The following is a 17,110-nucleotide window of genomic DNA, read 5'->3' as shown; positions in this document are numbered from 1 at the left end:
TAAAGGCCAAATCAATGCTAAATCAGAGGTATTTACAACATCTACAAATTCAAGCCAAAGTGGATACTTAAACGCTCATGTAGAGTGAAATGATGTTCTCCCAGATGGTGAATTATTGCAATTTTAGCAGGAAGCAAAGCTGCACAAATATGCAGCCTTGCGGCCTCACACTGATTTAATGTGTCTGTCCCCACCGCCGAGCAGGTGCTGCAGAGCATCTCGGTGCCCATTGTCTCTTTCTCTTTCTATACTGCACACTGAAGCATGGGATTCGGGAGCTCGGTATATTATGATTTATCTTGCGACTAATGACTTGTTACAAATGGAAGCTTTCTGTGAACTGTGTCTAGGAATCACATTGGTTGTATTCTTTGCACAGGGTTTGAAAGGTGACTTGGGTCCTCGCGGTCCACCTGGCCCAAAAGGAGAAAAGGTATTGTATTCACCCAGGAAAGTGCCAATCTCTTCTTAAGAAAACCCTGAAATTAGGAGTTTGGGATTTGCAGATACTAACTACTATAGATAAAATAAATAACAAGGTCCTACTGCCAAGCACGGGGAACTATATTCAATATCTTGTAATGACCTATAATGAAAAATAATATATATATGTGTGTGTGTAACTGAATCACTGTGCTGTATACCAGAACCTAACACAACATTTTAAATCAACTATACTTCAATTTGTAAAAGAAAGAAAAAGAAAACTCTGAGAAACTATGCAGCAACTTTTCACTGACACTGTTTAATTTTCAACAGTTCATTTTGTTAAAATTAACCAAAGGCTGTTATGTTAAAAGTATCTGAACATAAAAGCCTTTTGGTTCACTCAGTTAGTTGGAAGAGACTAAATGCACAATTGCTAGTTGACATTCATTTGTGTTTATAAGATTTCTCATTTCTTTCCTTCACTTGACAGCATTAGGGATTCCATCACCCAATTAGCAGCCGTGTCCTATGCTGGGAACTTTGTGCATAGCACTAAGCTGCTGCCATGATGGTGAAGCAGCGGCCTTTGTTGGGGAAGAGGCTAACTGTGTATCTCAGTTAGATGGTCTAAATGCTCCATTTCTGGCCCCCTTTTCTCTTATCATTTTCTACTGGCCTATTGGTAGGCACCTTGAAAAGAGAATTAAGATATAGTAAAAGCAAGAGTTGTTTTGAGTAAGGCCATTGGATGATAGAGATTTGATGAGAATTGTATGCATGGGTGTTTCGCACTGTATCTTCCTCTCCATCCTCAGTGCATTTAGAAATCTTTGTCTACCTTCAATATTTACCTCTACATTAAAGTTGGTCCCATACATTAGTCCCCAGTTGACTGATGTAAACTATGTCAATGTTCCTTAGCAGCTATTGGTTATTTTTATTCAATTGTTCCCCAAATAGTGGTTCCACAAGGCTAAGTCTTAGCTTTTGAGGTGACTGTGTTAGAGGAGAAGAGAGGAAGTCATAGAGATGCTCCCCACACGAGAGCACAGCTTCCCCATGCCCCACACCGCACGGGGTGCGGTCCCAACCTGTCCACTTGTACAAGGATTTTTGCAGGGGTGCTTGTTGTTGTTTTTTTTTTTTTTAAGCGATGACTTCATTCAATTCATCAACAACGCTCTAGGGTCCAATTTATTTATCTACAAAATGAGGGGATTTAATGAGGTGAAGGGTCTCTAATAGTCTGTCAAATTAAACATTCTAAGACTTACTTTTTTCAATAATTTGTATTTTTATTGAGGTATAGTTGATTTACAACATTATCTTGATTTCAGATGGACAACATAGTGATTCAAAATTTTTATAGACTCCATTTAAAGTTGTTATAAAATGTTGGCTCTATTCCCCGTGCTCTGCAGTATATCCTTGTAGCTTATTTATTTCATACACAGTAGTTTGCACCTCCTAATCCTGTACCCCATCTTGTTCCTCCCAGTGATGCTTGATCTGAATGACTAAGAGTTCTTACAAAACAAACAAGGATGCTGATACAACAAAGCATATAGATTACATATTTATAAATCAGAAAATAGTAAACCTTTAGATTTACCATACTTTTTTAGATTTTGAATAGTCTGTCAATATATCCACCTGGCAATTTGTATTCACATAGGTCAGCAAAGCGACTGTAATATTTAAAAATGCATAAACATAGGCGAAGCCTCTTACAATTGTTGGCCAGTTCCGCAAAGATTTAAAAGAGGCAATGGGGTGGATTCTTGCAGCTGGAAGGCGTGAAGTGGGAAGACCCATTTATTATTTCTGCTGATCCTCATGCTAACTTTGTCAGAAATATAATCTGTCGTGGTGACACTTCCCAGCTGTTGCATTGGCACGTAACCATATTTGAAGAGCCAGTCTTTCTAATTTGGGATCAGTAGACAAAAGAATAGAAATTAGATTATTTCAGCTTTTCAAAACAAATTCTGCAAAAAAAAAAAAAAAAAAAAACAAACAAACAAGGATGCACAAGGTGATATTTATATCATGAGAGTTAAAAGTGCCTGATAAATTTTTCATTGTGCAACAACTTCCATCAGGATAAAATTCTACTTTTATTTCCTCCAAGATTTATCGAGATATTGCTTCACTCCATTCAGAAAATGTATACCTAACATGGGCAAAAAGGGACCATGGGTAATTGCAGCTTTTCTTTCATCCATTTTAGGGAGATATGGGCCCTCCAGGACCACCGGCCTTCACTGTAAGTATTCTTGAAATCAAAATTCGAAACCAAAATACTTTATCCTGTTTGTTATTCACACCACATCCTGACTAAACCAGAATTTAAGCCAGCGAATATTTTGAGAATTGAAAGTTACTTCAGAGTAGATCCAGGCAAACCTCCAGATGTTCAAGATGGGGCTCTGCCCACAACAGTGAAGGGCACAACCTGAGGTCATGCGGACGGTTACTAGAAAAGTCTGGAAGCGATACATAATGGAACAGTTTTCTCCACCCTCCATATGGTTCATACTTTTGCCTTTTAAAAGTTTGATTATACATCCTTCACATGACATTTAAAGTTAATGGAAGCAGGGATAGTTCTACTTACTCTAAAAACTGTAAAAGAACAGAAGAAACTATAGTCACCCAGTGGGTAAAAATAGCTACCTGTTTAAACTGATTGTTACAGCCTCCAAAACCTGTTCCAGACTATTGTTTGTTCCTATGTGATTTGCCTTGGAGATTTGCAAATGATAAACTGGTGATATTTCAGTAACAGATTTATGAGAAAGGTTTATAATGTACACATAATGGGATTGTTGTCAGTTAAATTGTTCATCACTTATTAAACATTTAATCATAAATAGATAATGCTCTTATCTTTAGATACAGTTTACTCTTACAGATCTTCTTCATAGGCCATAAGGTTTCTCATTTAACTTAAAGGTTTGGTCTGAGAGTAACAGTATGCCTAATGGAAAAGAGGAAAGTTTTTTTTTTTTTTAAATAAGATCGTTGGTAGCCTGAGATCTCTTGAATTTTATGTTGGTATTACCTAATGACATAAATTAAGAATTTAAATCATCAGTTTTGTGAGATCTGTCCTGATTGTAGAAACTAAGCTTTAAAGAAGTTTTCTAGCATCTGGACGAGGTCTTTCCAACAGGGCAACAGAGGACTTGCCAAGGCTGTGTGGCTTTGATAACGCTCATATTTATCTTTGTACTTGCAAATGTCATTCTGAACACTGTGGTAATAATGTCTTACACAAATAATCTTTGTAATGCTCACTTAATGGGTGACTATTTCTTCATAAACAGAAAATCTAAGGAAGCAAACAAAGGACTTTCTTAGGAATAACCAAGTTCAATCTACAGTAGAATTCTGTGCTTGAAGCTTTGATATTTAAGATGAAAATAAAAAGTTTACTTGAGAGGAGATTTTTAACTGCATATTATTCAACTTTTTCTCATTTGTGGAGTTGACTTTTTTAATTACTTGGCAATGATTCAGAGTTAAGCCTGCTCTTTTTATTAAAGTCACATGCTTGTTTTTCTTCAAGTACATTGTAAGCTCACTCACTCCATAGAGTTACCTGATTCCTTAGTTGTTCTCAACTTGTGTTTGAAGACCAAATCACAGTCTGTCTGTATCATTTCACCTGATCAGCAAACTTGGCCCCTCAGCCAGAAAGTTGCATTGAATTGTATCTATATAGTTTTGTGGATTTTTAATGACAGCTGACATCTCCCTGCCAAGTGGCATTCTGTAGATGTCTCTTTGCACTATTCATCTGGCAGACACTAAGGGAGTACAAGCTAATTTTTAGACTTATCTAAAGACATGAGAGAGAGGCCAAAGTAGGAGACTGAAACGGCAGAGTAGGAGGACGTGGAGATCGTCTCCCCCACAAAGGCATCAAAAATACAGCTACGTGTGGAAAAACTCTCACAGAATACCTACTGAGGGCTGGCAGAAGATCTCACACAATCAAGACTACAAGAAAGATCACCACATAACTGGGTAAGATAAAAAAGTAAAACAGAATTGGGGCCAGACCTGCACCCCTGAGGGGGAACTATGAGAGGAGTAGTCCACACAGGTGGCCCCTTGCCCTGGGAACCCTCTTCGCTGGCAGGGAGGTCTGCCAGGACAGACAGAGATCCAGGAGGGGCCTGGACTCTGCCCACATGTGCTGGCTTGTTAGCGGTCAGGGCAGAGAGAGACTGTGCCGCCCTGCTACAGTTCTCAGCCTGAGACGCACTCCAGGTGTGCTGCGAGTACTTGCAGCGGGCAGGCACTGAATCTGGGGCTTCAGCAAAGGGACCCTGGGAGAGGATTTTGTCTAGCTGTGTGGAGCAGCCCAGAGGGCCTAGACTGTAGTCAGGGCCTAATCTCAGAGTCCATTTGTTCGTGCAGGCAGAGCCCGCGGGTCCCACCACGAAAGCACCACTGTCAGTGTGCTCAGAGCAGGCGGGGCTCCCGCATGGGCGGGCTCTGTGAGTGCACGCCCTCTGGGGGCGGGGCCAACACCTGAGCCCATTGTCAGTGCTCCCACTGCAGAGGCAAGGTGGAGCTGAGGGGTGGTCCGGCAATGGTAACTTTGTTGGCTGGCATGCCAGGTGGTGGGCCGTGTCCACAGAATCATGTGTCTCCAGCGGACACAGTTCTGCCCACCTCACACTGCAGCTTGGAGCTGGATCTGGGGGAATAGGTCCTGGGAAAGCCCTACCACAGAGGTACCCCGGTCCCAGGTGGCAGCACAGCCACGTTGATTCTTGCAGCCACAACACCCCGGCCCCCCAGTGCCAGCCTCCCACTAGGTCTGGGACAAACACAATGGAGAAAGGGACGTGACCTCGGGCTGCTTCTGGACGGAACTGTAGCTGTCTGCACGGGTGGTGCATGAGTTTGCTGTGACCACACGGACCTTACTGGCTTCAGCCATCACCACCGTAGGACAGAGCATGTGCTTAAAGGCAATGGAAACTCATCAAACCCAACCTTCAGGGCTTCTACTGCAACAACTGGACAGTGACAGCCACGGAGCAGAGGAGGCCCTACCCAGCATCCAGTGCAGACTCTGGTGACCCCCACACCATTCACACCCTCTGTCCAGGGGATGACGGCCAGCACACTGTGAGGAAAGACATGGCTGGTGTCCAAGCCAAAACTAGTCCTCCCACCAAAATAGTGGACTCACACAGTCCACAGAGGGATGCTCCCACATGAAAACACCCCTGCAAGACCACAGTAGGTAACTGTTTCTCCTAAATTCATAAAGACAGAGAAAGTCCAGTAAAATGAGAAAGCAGAGGAAACATTCCTAATTAAAAGAACAAGAACAATCTGTGAAACAGACCTCTCCAGTCTACTGGAGTCCAAGTTCAAAAAGGAAGCAATAAAAATGCTAAAGGAATAAAGAAAGATTACCGATAGAAATACAGATCTTTGTAACAAGGAACTAGAAAGTATAAAGAGGAACCAATCAAAATTAGACGACTCAATGGCTGAGATAAAAACCACTCTAAAAGCAGACTAAATAATGTAGAAAAACAAGTATGTGATCTGGATGATAGAATATTGGAAATGGTATACCCAATCAGAACAGCAGACAGGAAGATAAAAGAAAAAGAAAAAAAAGCAATGTGCAAGATCTAGTAGCTGTATTTTGTTTGTTTTTTTATCAAGTTAATGAAATTTTCCTTATGTTTCTAGTTTTCCAACAGTTTTATCTGGACCAGGTGTTGAATTTTATATAATATTTTTCTGCATCTGTTGAAATATTCATATATTCTTTCTCCTTTAATGGCTTAATATGTAAGCTACCTTATATATTTTCTGAGTAAGTACCATACTTCCTGCCCTAGGATAAACCCTACTTGGCCATGTTGAATATTTTTACCTCAATCATCAAGGATACGAAATTCTGGTTTGTCAGTTTCTTTTTCACTTAAAGGAGTTTTTCCCAGTCTCCTGGCCTCTGTTATTTCCGATGAGAATTCAAGAGTCCTTCCAATAATTGTTCCCAGTTTACAGTTTGTCATTTTTCTCGGACTGCTGGCTGCTTTCAATTTTTTTCCCCTTTTTGTTTTTAGTAGTTTGATAACGATGCATATAGGTGTGTTTGTCTTTAAATTTGTCCTGATTATGGTTTCCTGAGCTTCTTGAATATGTACATTTGTGTTTTTCACCTAATTTGGGAAATATTTACCCATTATTTCATCAAATATGTTTTCTATCCTGTTATTTTCCTCTTCTTCTGGGACTCTGATTACGCATGTATTAGTCTTTTTAATATGTTCCCACATGCCAGTAAAACTCTGCTCATTTGTTTTCCATCTAATTCTCTCCTCTTTGGAAAGGATCATTTCCAGTGAATTACTTTCAAGCTTACTCATTATTTGGTCATTTCTATTATGCTAGTAAGCCCGCCTTTGAACTTCTCATTCCAGATACTGTATTTTGTTAGTAAAGTTCCATTTTTCAATAGTGTCTATTTCTGTGCTGACGTTTTCTATGTTTTTATTCACTAGGAGCCATGTTTTCCTTCATGTCCATGAGAATAGTTTTAATAGGTGCTTTAACATCTTTGTCTAGTAATTTCATCATCTGAGTAATGTCAAGTTGGTCTCTGTTGACTGTCTTTCCTCATTAGAATGAGTTGCTTTTTTAGGGGTTTTCTTGGGGGGGGAGGGGAGGTAACTGGGTTTATTTATTTAATTACTTTTAATGGAGGTACTAGGGATTGAACCTAGGACCTCGTGCATGCTAAGCATGCACTCTACCACTTAAGCTACACCCTCCTACCCTCCTAGAATAGGTTACATTTTAATGCTTACTTCTATGTCAGGTAATTTTTTGTTGCATTTTAGACAGTGTGAATGATGTGTTATAGAAACTCTGAATTCTATTATTTTTCCCTGAAGAATATAAATATATTTTTAAAGCAAAGAGTTAAATTAGTTGGACACATGTTGCAAACTGTCTCCCCTGAGTTTCAACAATTGAAATCCCAATTTTGTTCTTTTAACCTAACCTGGGCTACTGCATGCACGTTTAGGGGTCAGCCAGAGGTCTGGGCAAAGTTTACACACAGAATTTGGAGCTACCTTTCTCGTTTCAGGATTTTGCAAACTGCACACCTGCACCCTTTTCTTTGCAGTAAGATCATATGCCCTAAACTCTGTCCTTGGATTTTTCAACCCAGCAAGAGTGCAGACTCTCCATTTAACCACTCTGTGACCCTAGATATTGAAGGCCAATGGTAAATTTATACATGGATTTTTGACGGCTCTCCTAATGCCTGTGTTGTTCAAGGGTCAACTGAATTTCAAAGAAATACTTGCATTTCCTTGCATGTTGCAGCACTGTTCACAGTAGCCTGGACATGGAAACAACCTAACCTAACCATCAAAGGATGAATGGATAAAGAATATGTGAGATACACAAACACACACACACACACACATACATATTTTTAGAATAATGCTATTTATTAAACATATATTCAGGGAGAAGGAAGTCATTGCATTTACACAATTTTACATACACATCTGTAGTTTGAGGTTCCATTATTCCAACAGTTCATATAAATCACTGTTTCAGATAAGAGAAAAAAAATGCTTTGCACAGGAGATCAGCAATTGGTTGTAGGTCTGGTAATATGAGTAGTCTTGTTATAAAAATAAAACTACCTCTTCCATTATTAAAGAATGTCTCCTTTATGCAGAACAAGTCTTCTAGAGGTAAGAACATTTTTTTTGCATAAGAATTAACTTGAAATTCTTGGAAAACAGCCAATCCTCCATTTTCTATAAATATAAATGCTGTATTTTGTCTGGATTCTTTTTTCTTTTGGGATAACAAAGGAAACAAAGATATATATACATACATATATATAAACATATACATATCTTTAATCAGATATATATATATATATGTATGTCTTTAATCACATGTTCTTTATTCATACACACACACACACACACACACACACACACACACACACACACACACAATTATTCAGCCATAAAAAGAAGGAAATGTGACAGCATGGATGAGGCTCCAGGGTTTTATATTAAATGAAATAAGTCAGAAAGACAAATACTATATGTTCCCACTTACATGCAGGAGGTAAAAAAGCCAAATTCATAGAAATAGAGAGTAGAATGGTGGCTGGCAGGGGTGGAGGGTGGGGGAGATGGGATATGTTGGTCGGAAGGTACAAACCTCCAGTTCTATAATGGATAAGTTCTCAGGATCTAATGTACAGCATATGATCATAGTTAACGATTCTGTATTATATACTTCAAAGGTGCTAAAAGACTAGGTCTTAAATATTATCATCACACATGCAAAAGAAAGGTACTTACGTGAGGTAATGGAGGCATTAACTCACCTTATTGTGGTGATCATCTCACTATACACATGTGTCTAAAACCATCAAGTTGCATGCTTTGAACTTACACAATGTTATATGTCAGTTATATCCCAATAAAGGTGAGGAAAAAGGTGAATTACTGATGAATTTAAAACATCTCTTCTGTCAATATTTATAATTTACAAAGAAGATACTAATTTACGTGAGTCAAAACCAACACTGAATAAGGAAAACTTATCATACTAATATCCAAATTTATTTGATCAAAATACAGTTTATCTGAGATCACAATGCAAATTTATGTTAAAAGCAGATTCTAATGAATTATTCTGAAGTCATGAAGATTTTGATCTAATAATTCTCTATTAAAGGTCAATATTTTATGATTTATTCATCTTATATGAACTGTGGCATTTTACATTAGTTTTTTTTCTCTTTTTTAAGTTTTTTTGTTTCCTTTTGTTTATTTTTAATTCTTATTTTTTACTGAAGTATAGTCGATTGACAATGTTAGTTTCCAGTGTACAGCAAAGCAATTTAGTTATACAGATACATGCATACAGACATACATTTTTTCAGATTCTTTTCCATTACAGCTCATTACAAGAAACTGAATATAGTTCCCTGTGCTCTACAGTAGGTCCTTGTTGTTTATCTATGTTGTATATAGCAATATATATCTGTTAATCCCAAACTCCTAAGCTCTCCCTCTCCCAGCCTTTTCCCTCTGGTAACCACAGTTTGTTTTCTATGTCTGTGAGTCTATGTCTGGTTTGTAAATAAAATTTGTAATTTTTTTTAGATCCCATCTATAAGCAACATCATATGATATTTGTCTTTGTCTGACTTACTTAAATCAGAACTACAAGGTATCACCTCACACTAATCAGAATGGTCATCATTAAAATTTCTTACAAATAATAAGTGCTAGAGATGGTGTAGAGAAAAGAGAACCCTCCTACACTGTTGGTAGGAGGTGCAGCTACTCTGGAGGACAGTATGGAGGTTCCTTAAAAAACCTAAAAATACACTTACCATATGATCCAGCAATCCCACTGCTGGGCATATATCCAGAGGAAACTATAATTCGAAAAGACAATGCACCCCAAAGTTCACAGCAGCACTATTTACAATAGCCAAGACATGGATACGTTAGCTTTTTCTTTACATTTAAATATAGATATAAATCCTTACATTTAAATATGTAGGCATAATAAGTACATTTTCTTGAATCTTTGTCATTTGTTGCTAACATCTTAATTTTGTGTAAATACAGGATGTCTTTTTAATATAACTTTTAAAAGTTGTTGTGTATGTTTTATATCCTTACTATTACCAGATTCTCCTCAACTAAATCATATACTACTTTTTTTTTTTAATTGAAGTCTAGTCCATTTACAATGTTATGTCAATTTCTGGTGTACAGCACAATTCTTCAGTCATACATGAATATACATGTATTCATTTTCATATTCTTTTTCACCGTGAGCTACTACAAGATATTGAATATAGTTCCCTGTGCTATACAGTATAAACCTGTTTATCTATTTTATATATACCAGTCAGTATCTGCAAATCTCAAACACCCAGTTTCTCCCTTCCCACCCTCCCCCCCCCGGCAACCACAAGTCTGTATTCTATGTCTGTGAGTCTGTTTCTGTTTTACATATAAGTTCATTAGTTTGTTGGGTTTTTTTTTAAGATTCCACATATGAGTGATACATACGGTATTTTTCTTTCTCTTTCTGGCTTACTTCATTTAGAATGACATCCTCCAGGGCCACCCATGTTGCTGCAAATGGCATTGTTTTATCATTTTTATGGCAAATTTGTATTCCGTTGGATAAATATACCACAGCTTCTTTATCCAGTCATCTTTCGATGACACTTAGGCTGTTTCCATGTCTTGGCCATTGATATACTACTGTTTTTAAAGTAGAGTTTTACTAAAATCCCTGACCGAAGCTTCAGGAGGAAGGCAGGGACTGTTACTGACATGAGACAGTTGGCCAAGGCCTCCTCCCTCTTTTCCCTTCTGGTCTTGACATGTCAGGTCAGAAGCAACAGGTGAAGGAAGGCAGAACAGTGCTGGTTCATTACTATACCCACTAATTCTAGTTCCCAGAATAATGCTGTGTGTTTCTGGCCATGTCCCTTTGGGGAGTTATTAAATTCTCACCCAGATGGCACCACATCTTTACATAGAAGCCAAAGGTTAAGTCAATCAACAGCAGAAGTGTTTTAGGCATGCTTACTAAATGATGCTTCAAATGCAGCTCCTGGGGCCCAGATAAATCCAGCTCATGTGAGTTTTAGGCACAGAGAGGGGCATAGATTTATGCTGTGAAAACGACCTTAAATACCATAAGTAATGGAGAGACAATCTCAGCTGGTCATTTATAAATCAAATGACACGCAAGTTAACAGATGGCCCTAATGCACAAGAGATCATGTAGTATTCACTTAAGGGAAGCTTGGAAAGAATTCTTTTTTCTAAATTCGCAAAATCAGTTCAATAGATGATACGGTCCCTTATACCTACCTTATACCTGCCCTCTTATTTGAAGGCTAACTCTGTGTTGGATATTGTGCTAGGTCCTGGGGACACAGAAATAAACACTCATTGTCACTGCCTTCGTGGGACCTATTTGGTTAAAAAAAAAAAAAAAAAGCAACCAGTTGGTTAAAACTGATCTTTTTTTTTAAACTGGTCATTTACAATTAGTATATAAATAGTCAACAAGTATTTATACAAGTGGAGTTATGTTGCGCTATAGAAAAGCATTATTTCGGAGAAAATCACTTTTTTGCTAGAATTCTCATTTGCTATAATTTAAAGTTACTTACTCTAAATACATTTAAGTCACAGACTCAACTACTAAATAATACTTTCTTACTAAAATTCCTGAAGAACTATAACTATTTCTTTTTAGGTGAATGAAGTAGAAAATGTCCATAGAACATAATTTCTCTTTCCTTTCTGTTCTTACCAGAATATACACGTTCTACAGTATATATGAATTATATATATTTATATGTACCTCTATTTATATGTACATATAAAAATATGTACTATAGCCTAGTGATTAATAGACAATACAATTTAAGATTATTTTAAATTCCTTGTGTATCAATATCTATCATTTATATGGCCTTTCTGGGAATTGCCTGAATTTAAATTAACACTATCAGTCTAAAAATGTTGCATAATTCATGCTTAATTGATTGTTGACTTTCTGAAACTGGTGATTCAGCTCAATACTGGGATTTTTCGGGTACCAGTAGGCCAGTAGAAAGAAGGCAGTTGAAATATTTTTTTAAAAATCAATCCTTTTTTAAAACTTGTGGGCAAAAGACTTACACAAATGAATTAGTTGATTAAAATAGAGGGTGTTTCTATATTATGAAGCTATTTTTATTGACTCTGTGCAGAAATATGAGAGAATTGATGCTTCAGGCCCTAGAAAGACTTATGTTTAGCCTCAGAGATTTATGTTTGGAAAAACCTATCATCAGCTTATTTGACAAGGAGGTGATTTATATGTTTTTCATTAGATGAGTGATTTGAGACCAGCTCCTTCTGCCTTTCTGTTTGTAGCTTACTTCTGTTTCAAAAGACACTTTAAATTATTTTCATCAAAATTCTAAATTATGCATTTTAAAACTCAATCATAAAACTTCATTTCCTAAAAGCGCTATACATTGGCAACTTGGAGCTTTTATGAAAGAGCTGTTTTATTTCAAGTTGAGATATTCAGCAATCTAAAACAAAAATACATTAAAGTGTATCTCAAATGTGATTAGAAAATTATAAAATGGATAAGCCTTTTGAAAAATTATATGCAGAAAAGTATGTACTGAAGTCATGAATCTACACAGAAATTAGTTTAACTCAGTTCTACTCTAAGCATTTAAAATATTTTTTTAGTGAAAACTTTGTATTGATTTATAAAATGGAATTTAAAAATGATTGCTCTCTAAAGGGATTGGAATTATATTCATTTTAATTGACCGTTCCATTGGTTTTAGCAAACCAAAAGTTCATTCATTGTAGCTTAGGAGGTATGCAAACCCTGGATCCAGACTGCATGGCTTTGAACCTGACCATGTTACCTGACATTTTTGTGCCTGAGTTTCATCATCTATAAAATGGGATGATAATATTTCTTATTGCATAGTGTTGTAGGGATGATTAAATTAATTAGTATATATAAAATCTTTTGAATAACTCCTAGTAAATACTGTCTAACTTTTCGCAGGCATCCTTACCATTATTCTCCTACTCTTCAGTGGCAAAAATGTCAATAAGAATGAGTATCAAGGGGAAAGGGGCATTTATGAAGTAATTGCCGAGAAATGTTTAGAGGGAACTTTTGTGTAACCATCTTTATGAGTAGAATTCTTTCATCTTGAGAAAACTGTTAAATGTAAACGGGACTGTTTTCTTTTTTACCTCTAGTATAACCTCCATGTGGACAGCAACCATGTCTAGCATTTGCACAGCTGTACGCCCAGAGACTAAAAGTCCTTGGTGCGTCATAGGTACCCAATAAATACTTCTTCATAGCTAGAGGAAACGGATATTGTTCACTGACAAACATTTCATCAAAATAAAATATCTCTGAATCCTATAGTTCAAGTACCTATAGGAAAATATAAAATCACTGACTTGAACATCATAATGGAGAACAGAATCCCTCTTTGCAGCAAAAGCTAATTCATTTAAGGCAGGAGTCACCTTCTCCCATGGTGAAATTTTTCAGCACTGGCAGCCCTGATGCCACTTATTTTTCCTGATTTTTTTTTTTATCAGTTTGACAATCATATTATTTGTGGGCAACTGGAATTATCTCTTTAATTGAAGAATCCCACCTTCTGTTTAATATACCGCAGATGTGAACAGAAGCTCTATGTTTTAACCCGTTACTGAAGTCATCTTTTGAGAAATAAACATTGGATGTGAGGCCTAGAAACCTTAATCCATCCCGAAACGTGCAACTGTTTTTATTTATTATTATTTTTTTAACTTGAGCATGTCACCACTATTTAGGGATTTTAAAGGTCATTTCCAACTCTAAAATTCTATTATTTCCTCTTTTACATTTCCTGAGGGATTCCAATTTGTTTAGCTACATATGATCTAATATCTATCCTTTTCATAATGTTTTTCCTTTAAACCCTGTTTTGTCACATTATTTTAAAAGAGTGGAAACTAAATGTAAAGAACAGTTTAGTTGAGTCAGATGTATCAATATAGAGAAAGAGTTTGACTTAACCTGACCCTACTTGGGAGGTAACAATTTAACTTACCACAGTTTCTTGGATCCTGGCAAAAGACATGAGACTCCTGGGTCAGAGACAAAGGAGTTATTACTCATTGCAGCAGGCAGCATGAACTTCGTGTTTGCTGGGTTGTCCTTGCAGCCAAGCCTCAGGAGGAGTCGCTGTACGTGCAGTGGGCTTGTGTCACAACTGACAAACTCAGTCTTAGGGAACCCAGATGCTTTATAATGGATTCCCAGGAAATGGGCCCTTTGCCCCAGAGGAAGACATTGTCTTTAATATTCTCATCAGTAAGTAAATGCACCCTTTGCTTTTCTATATAAACATCCTTAAAAAGATAGTTCAGAATGGAAGGGCAATTAGTAGCTCCCCAACAAGACATTTAGAAACATGAAAGACTCATGGAAAGACCCATTGTCTCCCAGGAATGTCCACCTCTCTATTCTCTACCGTCTGGGCTTCTGGCAGATTTTTCTATGAGTGTGCCATTCATTCAGCCACTTGAATTAACCTTACCAAAAGAGGCTGGGACCAAAAGTGTTCAATATGCCTCACAGAGCATTTAACAAAGATTATAATTAACAAGACTCTAAGCAATTAGATGAAGCCAACTTCTAGTACTGATCTCAACCATGTTCCCCAGAATCCCACACCCAATACACTGAACAATTCCCCTAAATCATCCAAGTCTGTCTTAGGAAACCAGGTGGTTTTCTCCTTGAGTTTCTGAATTGACCTTTCCCCTGACTTGAAGCATCAATCCAGGTATAACAACAAGGGCATACACATCTTTAATAAGACTTACAGAGACACATTCTATCTCTCACTTTAGCCAGGGGGGCTGCCAGAAGGGTGCTGAGTGATCAGTGTACCCCATCAAGTGGCCAGTATGTTTTTGATCTAGGATCACATTAAGCCAACTAGGGCATCTAGGTGGCAGAAATTAAATTTGAATTCTCTAGTTCTGGTTAAGCCACCACCTGAAGGGTGAAAAGATGGTTCAGAACATAGAGCTGTTAGTGCCTCACTCAGAATACAAGCAAAAATGTAAAAGGTTTATGGAAAATTGTCTCCAAAAACTAGCTATTGTACATTGTATCCCTTTTAAAACAAATCCTGGCAAATGACTGCTCTTTTATTTACTACATCACTGCTAACTGTACTGCTGCCTCCTTCAGCTTCTAACCAATTCTAATCCTCCGATGCCTTCTGGGACTTTGCCATTCTGAACTTCCCTCCAGTCTATGCTGTTGGTTTTTCATTCCTTTTTTTTTTTTTTTTTTTTTTGTAGAATACTATTCTATTTCACAACTACTCTCAGTTTCCCAATATAATAAATTCTGGAAAGTTTAATATCTTTATATATCAAAAATGTCAATAGTCTTAAATATGATATAATTGACTTGGAACCCCATTCATGGATGAAGATGATGGACATTCAAATAAATCTTATGCTCCAAGTAATTCTTTGGAAAAAGAATATATTTGAAGTAGAATTGAGTTTTGGGCTGAGACATACTTGAGTGTAGAGCCCAGGTCCCTCACTTATTTGCACTGTTATCTCTAGAAAATTTGTTTTCTCATCTATAAAAGGGAAAATTACCTTTCTTAGAGTTGTTACAATTAAAAACAATACCTTAAAGTGACTAATGGAATTCCTGACACAATAGCAGGTGCTCAATAAGTGAGAATTCTCTATCCTGTCCCTAATTTATGATGGCGAGTGTGTGGAGGTCATCAAAGGGTTTGTTAAAAGGATGGTGAAATGTCACACTGGAGCTTCAGCTTCTTGCTTCTGTGCACACAGGGGAGTCTTTTTCTATAGTGTTTACATTGTCCTTTTACTCACTATTGTTTGTTTGCTTGTTATCATTGTATATTAGTACATTGACTCTCAAATTATCTTGATTTGTTCATTTGACACACAAGTTACTTTTCCAGGAGCTTGGCAATAACTTTCTGAATGCCCCATCTCACTGAAATATTAAGAAAACATTAATTATAATTTACTTTCATGCAACTTTCCAGTGTTTGGTTGGTAGCTTGGAAATTAAGGGGTATGTTCCTGGCTTGGATAGCATCGCAATCTGGTTATTTGGAGGACGTGTCATGTTACTAACCCAGCAGATTGAAAAGTGGCCCGAGAGCAACACCCGGGGGGTCTGTGTGACACATCTTGACTAATCTCATTGATGCTATTTGCACTGGGTTGGAGTTACACTGACAAAGCCTTAATCTATTCAGCTTATAAAATAAATATGATTATGTAGGGTGTTTGACCTCATTTCTAAAAGGTTGTGTTTAAAGCAATATTTATATATAGGCTGATTTGAACTGCAATATAATTGCCACAAAACTGGAGTTAGCTCTCAAATGTATTTAACTAAATCTCATGATTTTTAATATTTTCAAAGATTGATCTCTTACGTCAGTATAGAAACTGCTAGCACACATTTTCTCAATTATCATTCATAAAAAGCCAATAAACAGAAAGTGCAACTACCTTACCCATTAGTGTGCAAATTATCAAAGTGCAGCATAAAGTTAATTATGCTTTCTTAATTCATAGGGAGTTAGCACTGATTTTGTGAATTATGAATTAAGAATTCCATATTTAAGCAGCCACCCTGGCATGTTTTTTTCAAATGTTCTGCCAAATTAACAAGGCGTGTTTAATTTGTAAAGGATATCTCCTTGGTTCTGCCGCCAATAAGCACAAGTTGAATCTAACAACAAAGGGATGGCTTTTAAAAAAAGGACGTGAGCAGAGTCTGTAGAGAAGAAAGAACAAGATAGCTCTTAAACCTATTATAAATACACATAAATTCACTTATAGTAAAAGAAGTGTAAATTAAAATGGCTCTGAGATACAAGTTTTCACTTGCAAGATTGTCAGTGCTCTCCATTCTTTTGTATATATGCCCAGAAGTAGGATTTCTGGATCATATGGTAGTTCTATTTTTAATTTTTCCAGCAACCTTTAAACTGTCTTTCATAGTGGCCACA

The 17,110-nt window shown here is 37.1% G+C and overlaps 1 protein-coding gene across 1 annotated transcript in view; it reads left to right on the top strand.

Annotated features, from left to right (window-relative positions):
* COL19A1 (collagen type XIX alpha 1 chain) overlaps positions 1 to 17,110 on the top strand; it is a 323,156-nt gene that overhangs the window by 133,795 nt on the left and 172,251 nt on the right. The window contains 2 exon segments of the mRNA XM_032484458.1: positions 380 to 433; positions 2,660 to 2,695. Of these exon segments, the coding sequence (XP_032340349.1) occupies positions 380 to 433; positions 2,660 to 2,695 (90 nt within the window).

This window comes from Camelus ferus, chromosome 8, assembly GCF_009834535.1.
Source record: "Camelus ferus isolate YT-003-E chromosome 8, BCGSAC_Cfer_1.0, whole genome shotgun sequence".
Lineage (NCBI taxonomy): Eukaryota > Metazoa > Chordata > Mammalia > Artiodactyla > Camelidae > Camelus > Camelus ferus.
This window is presented reverse-complemented; position numbering and strand designations above follow the sequence as displayed.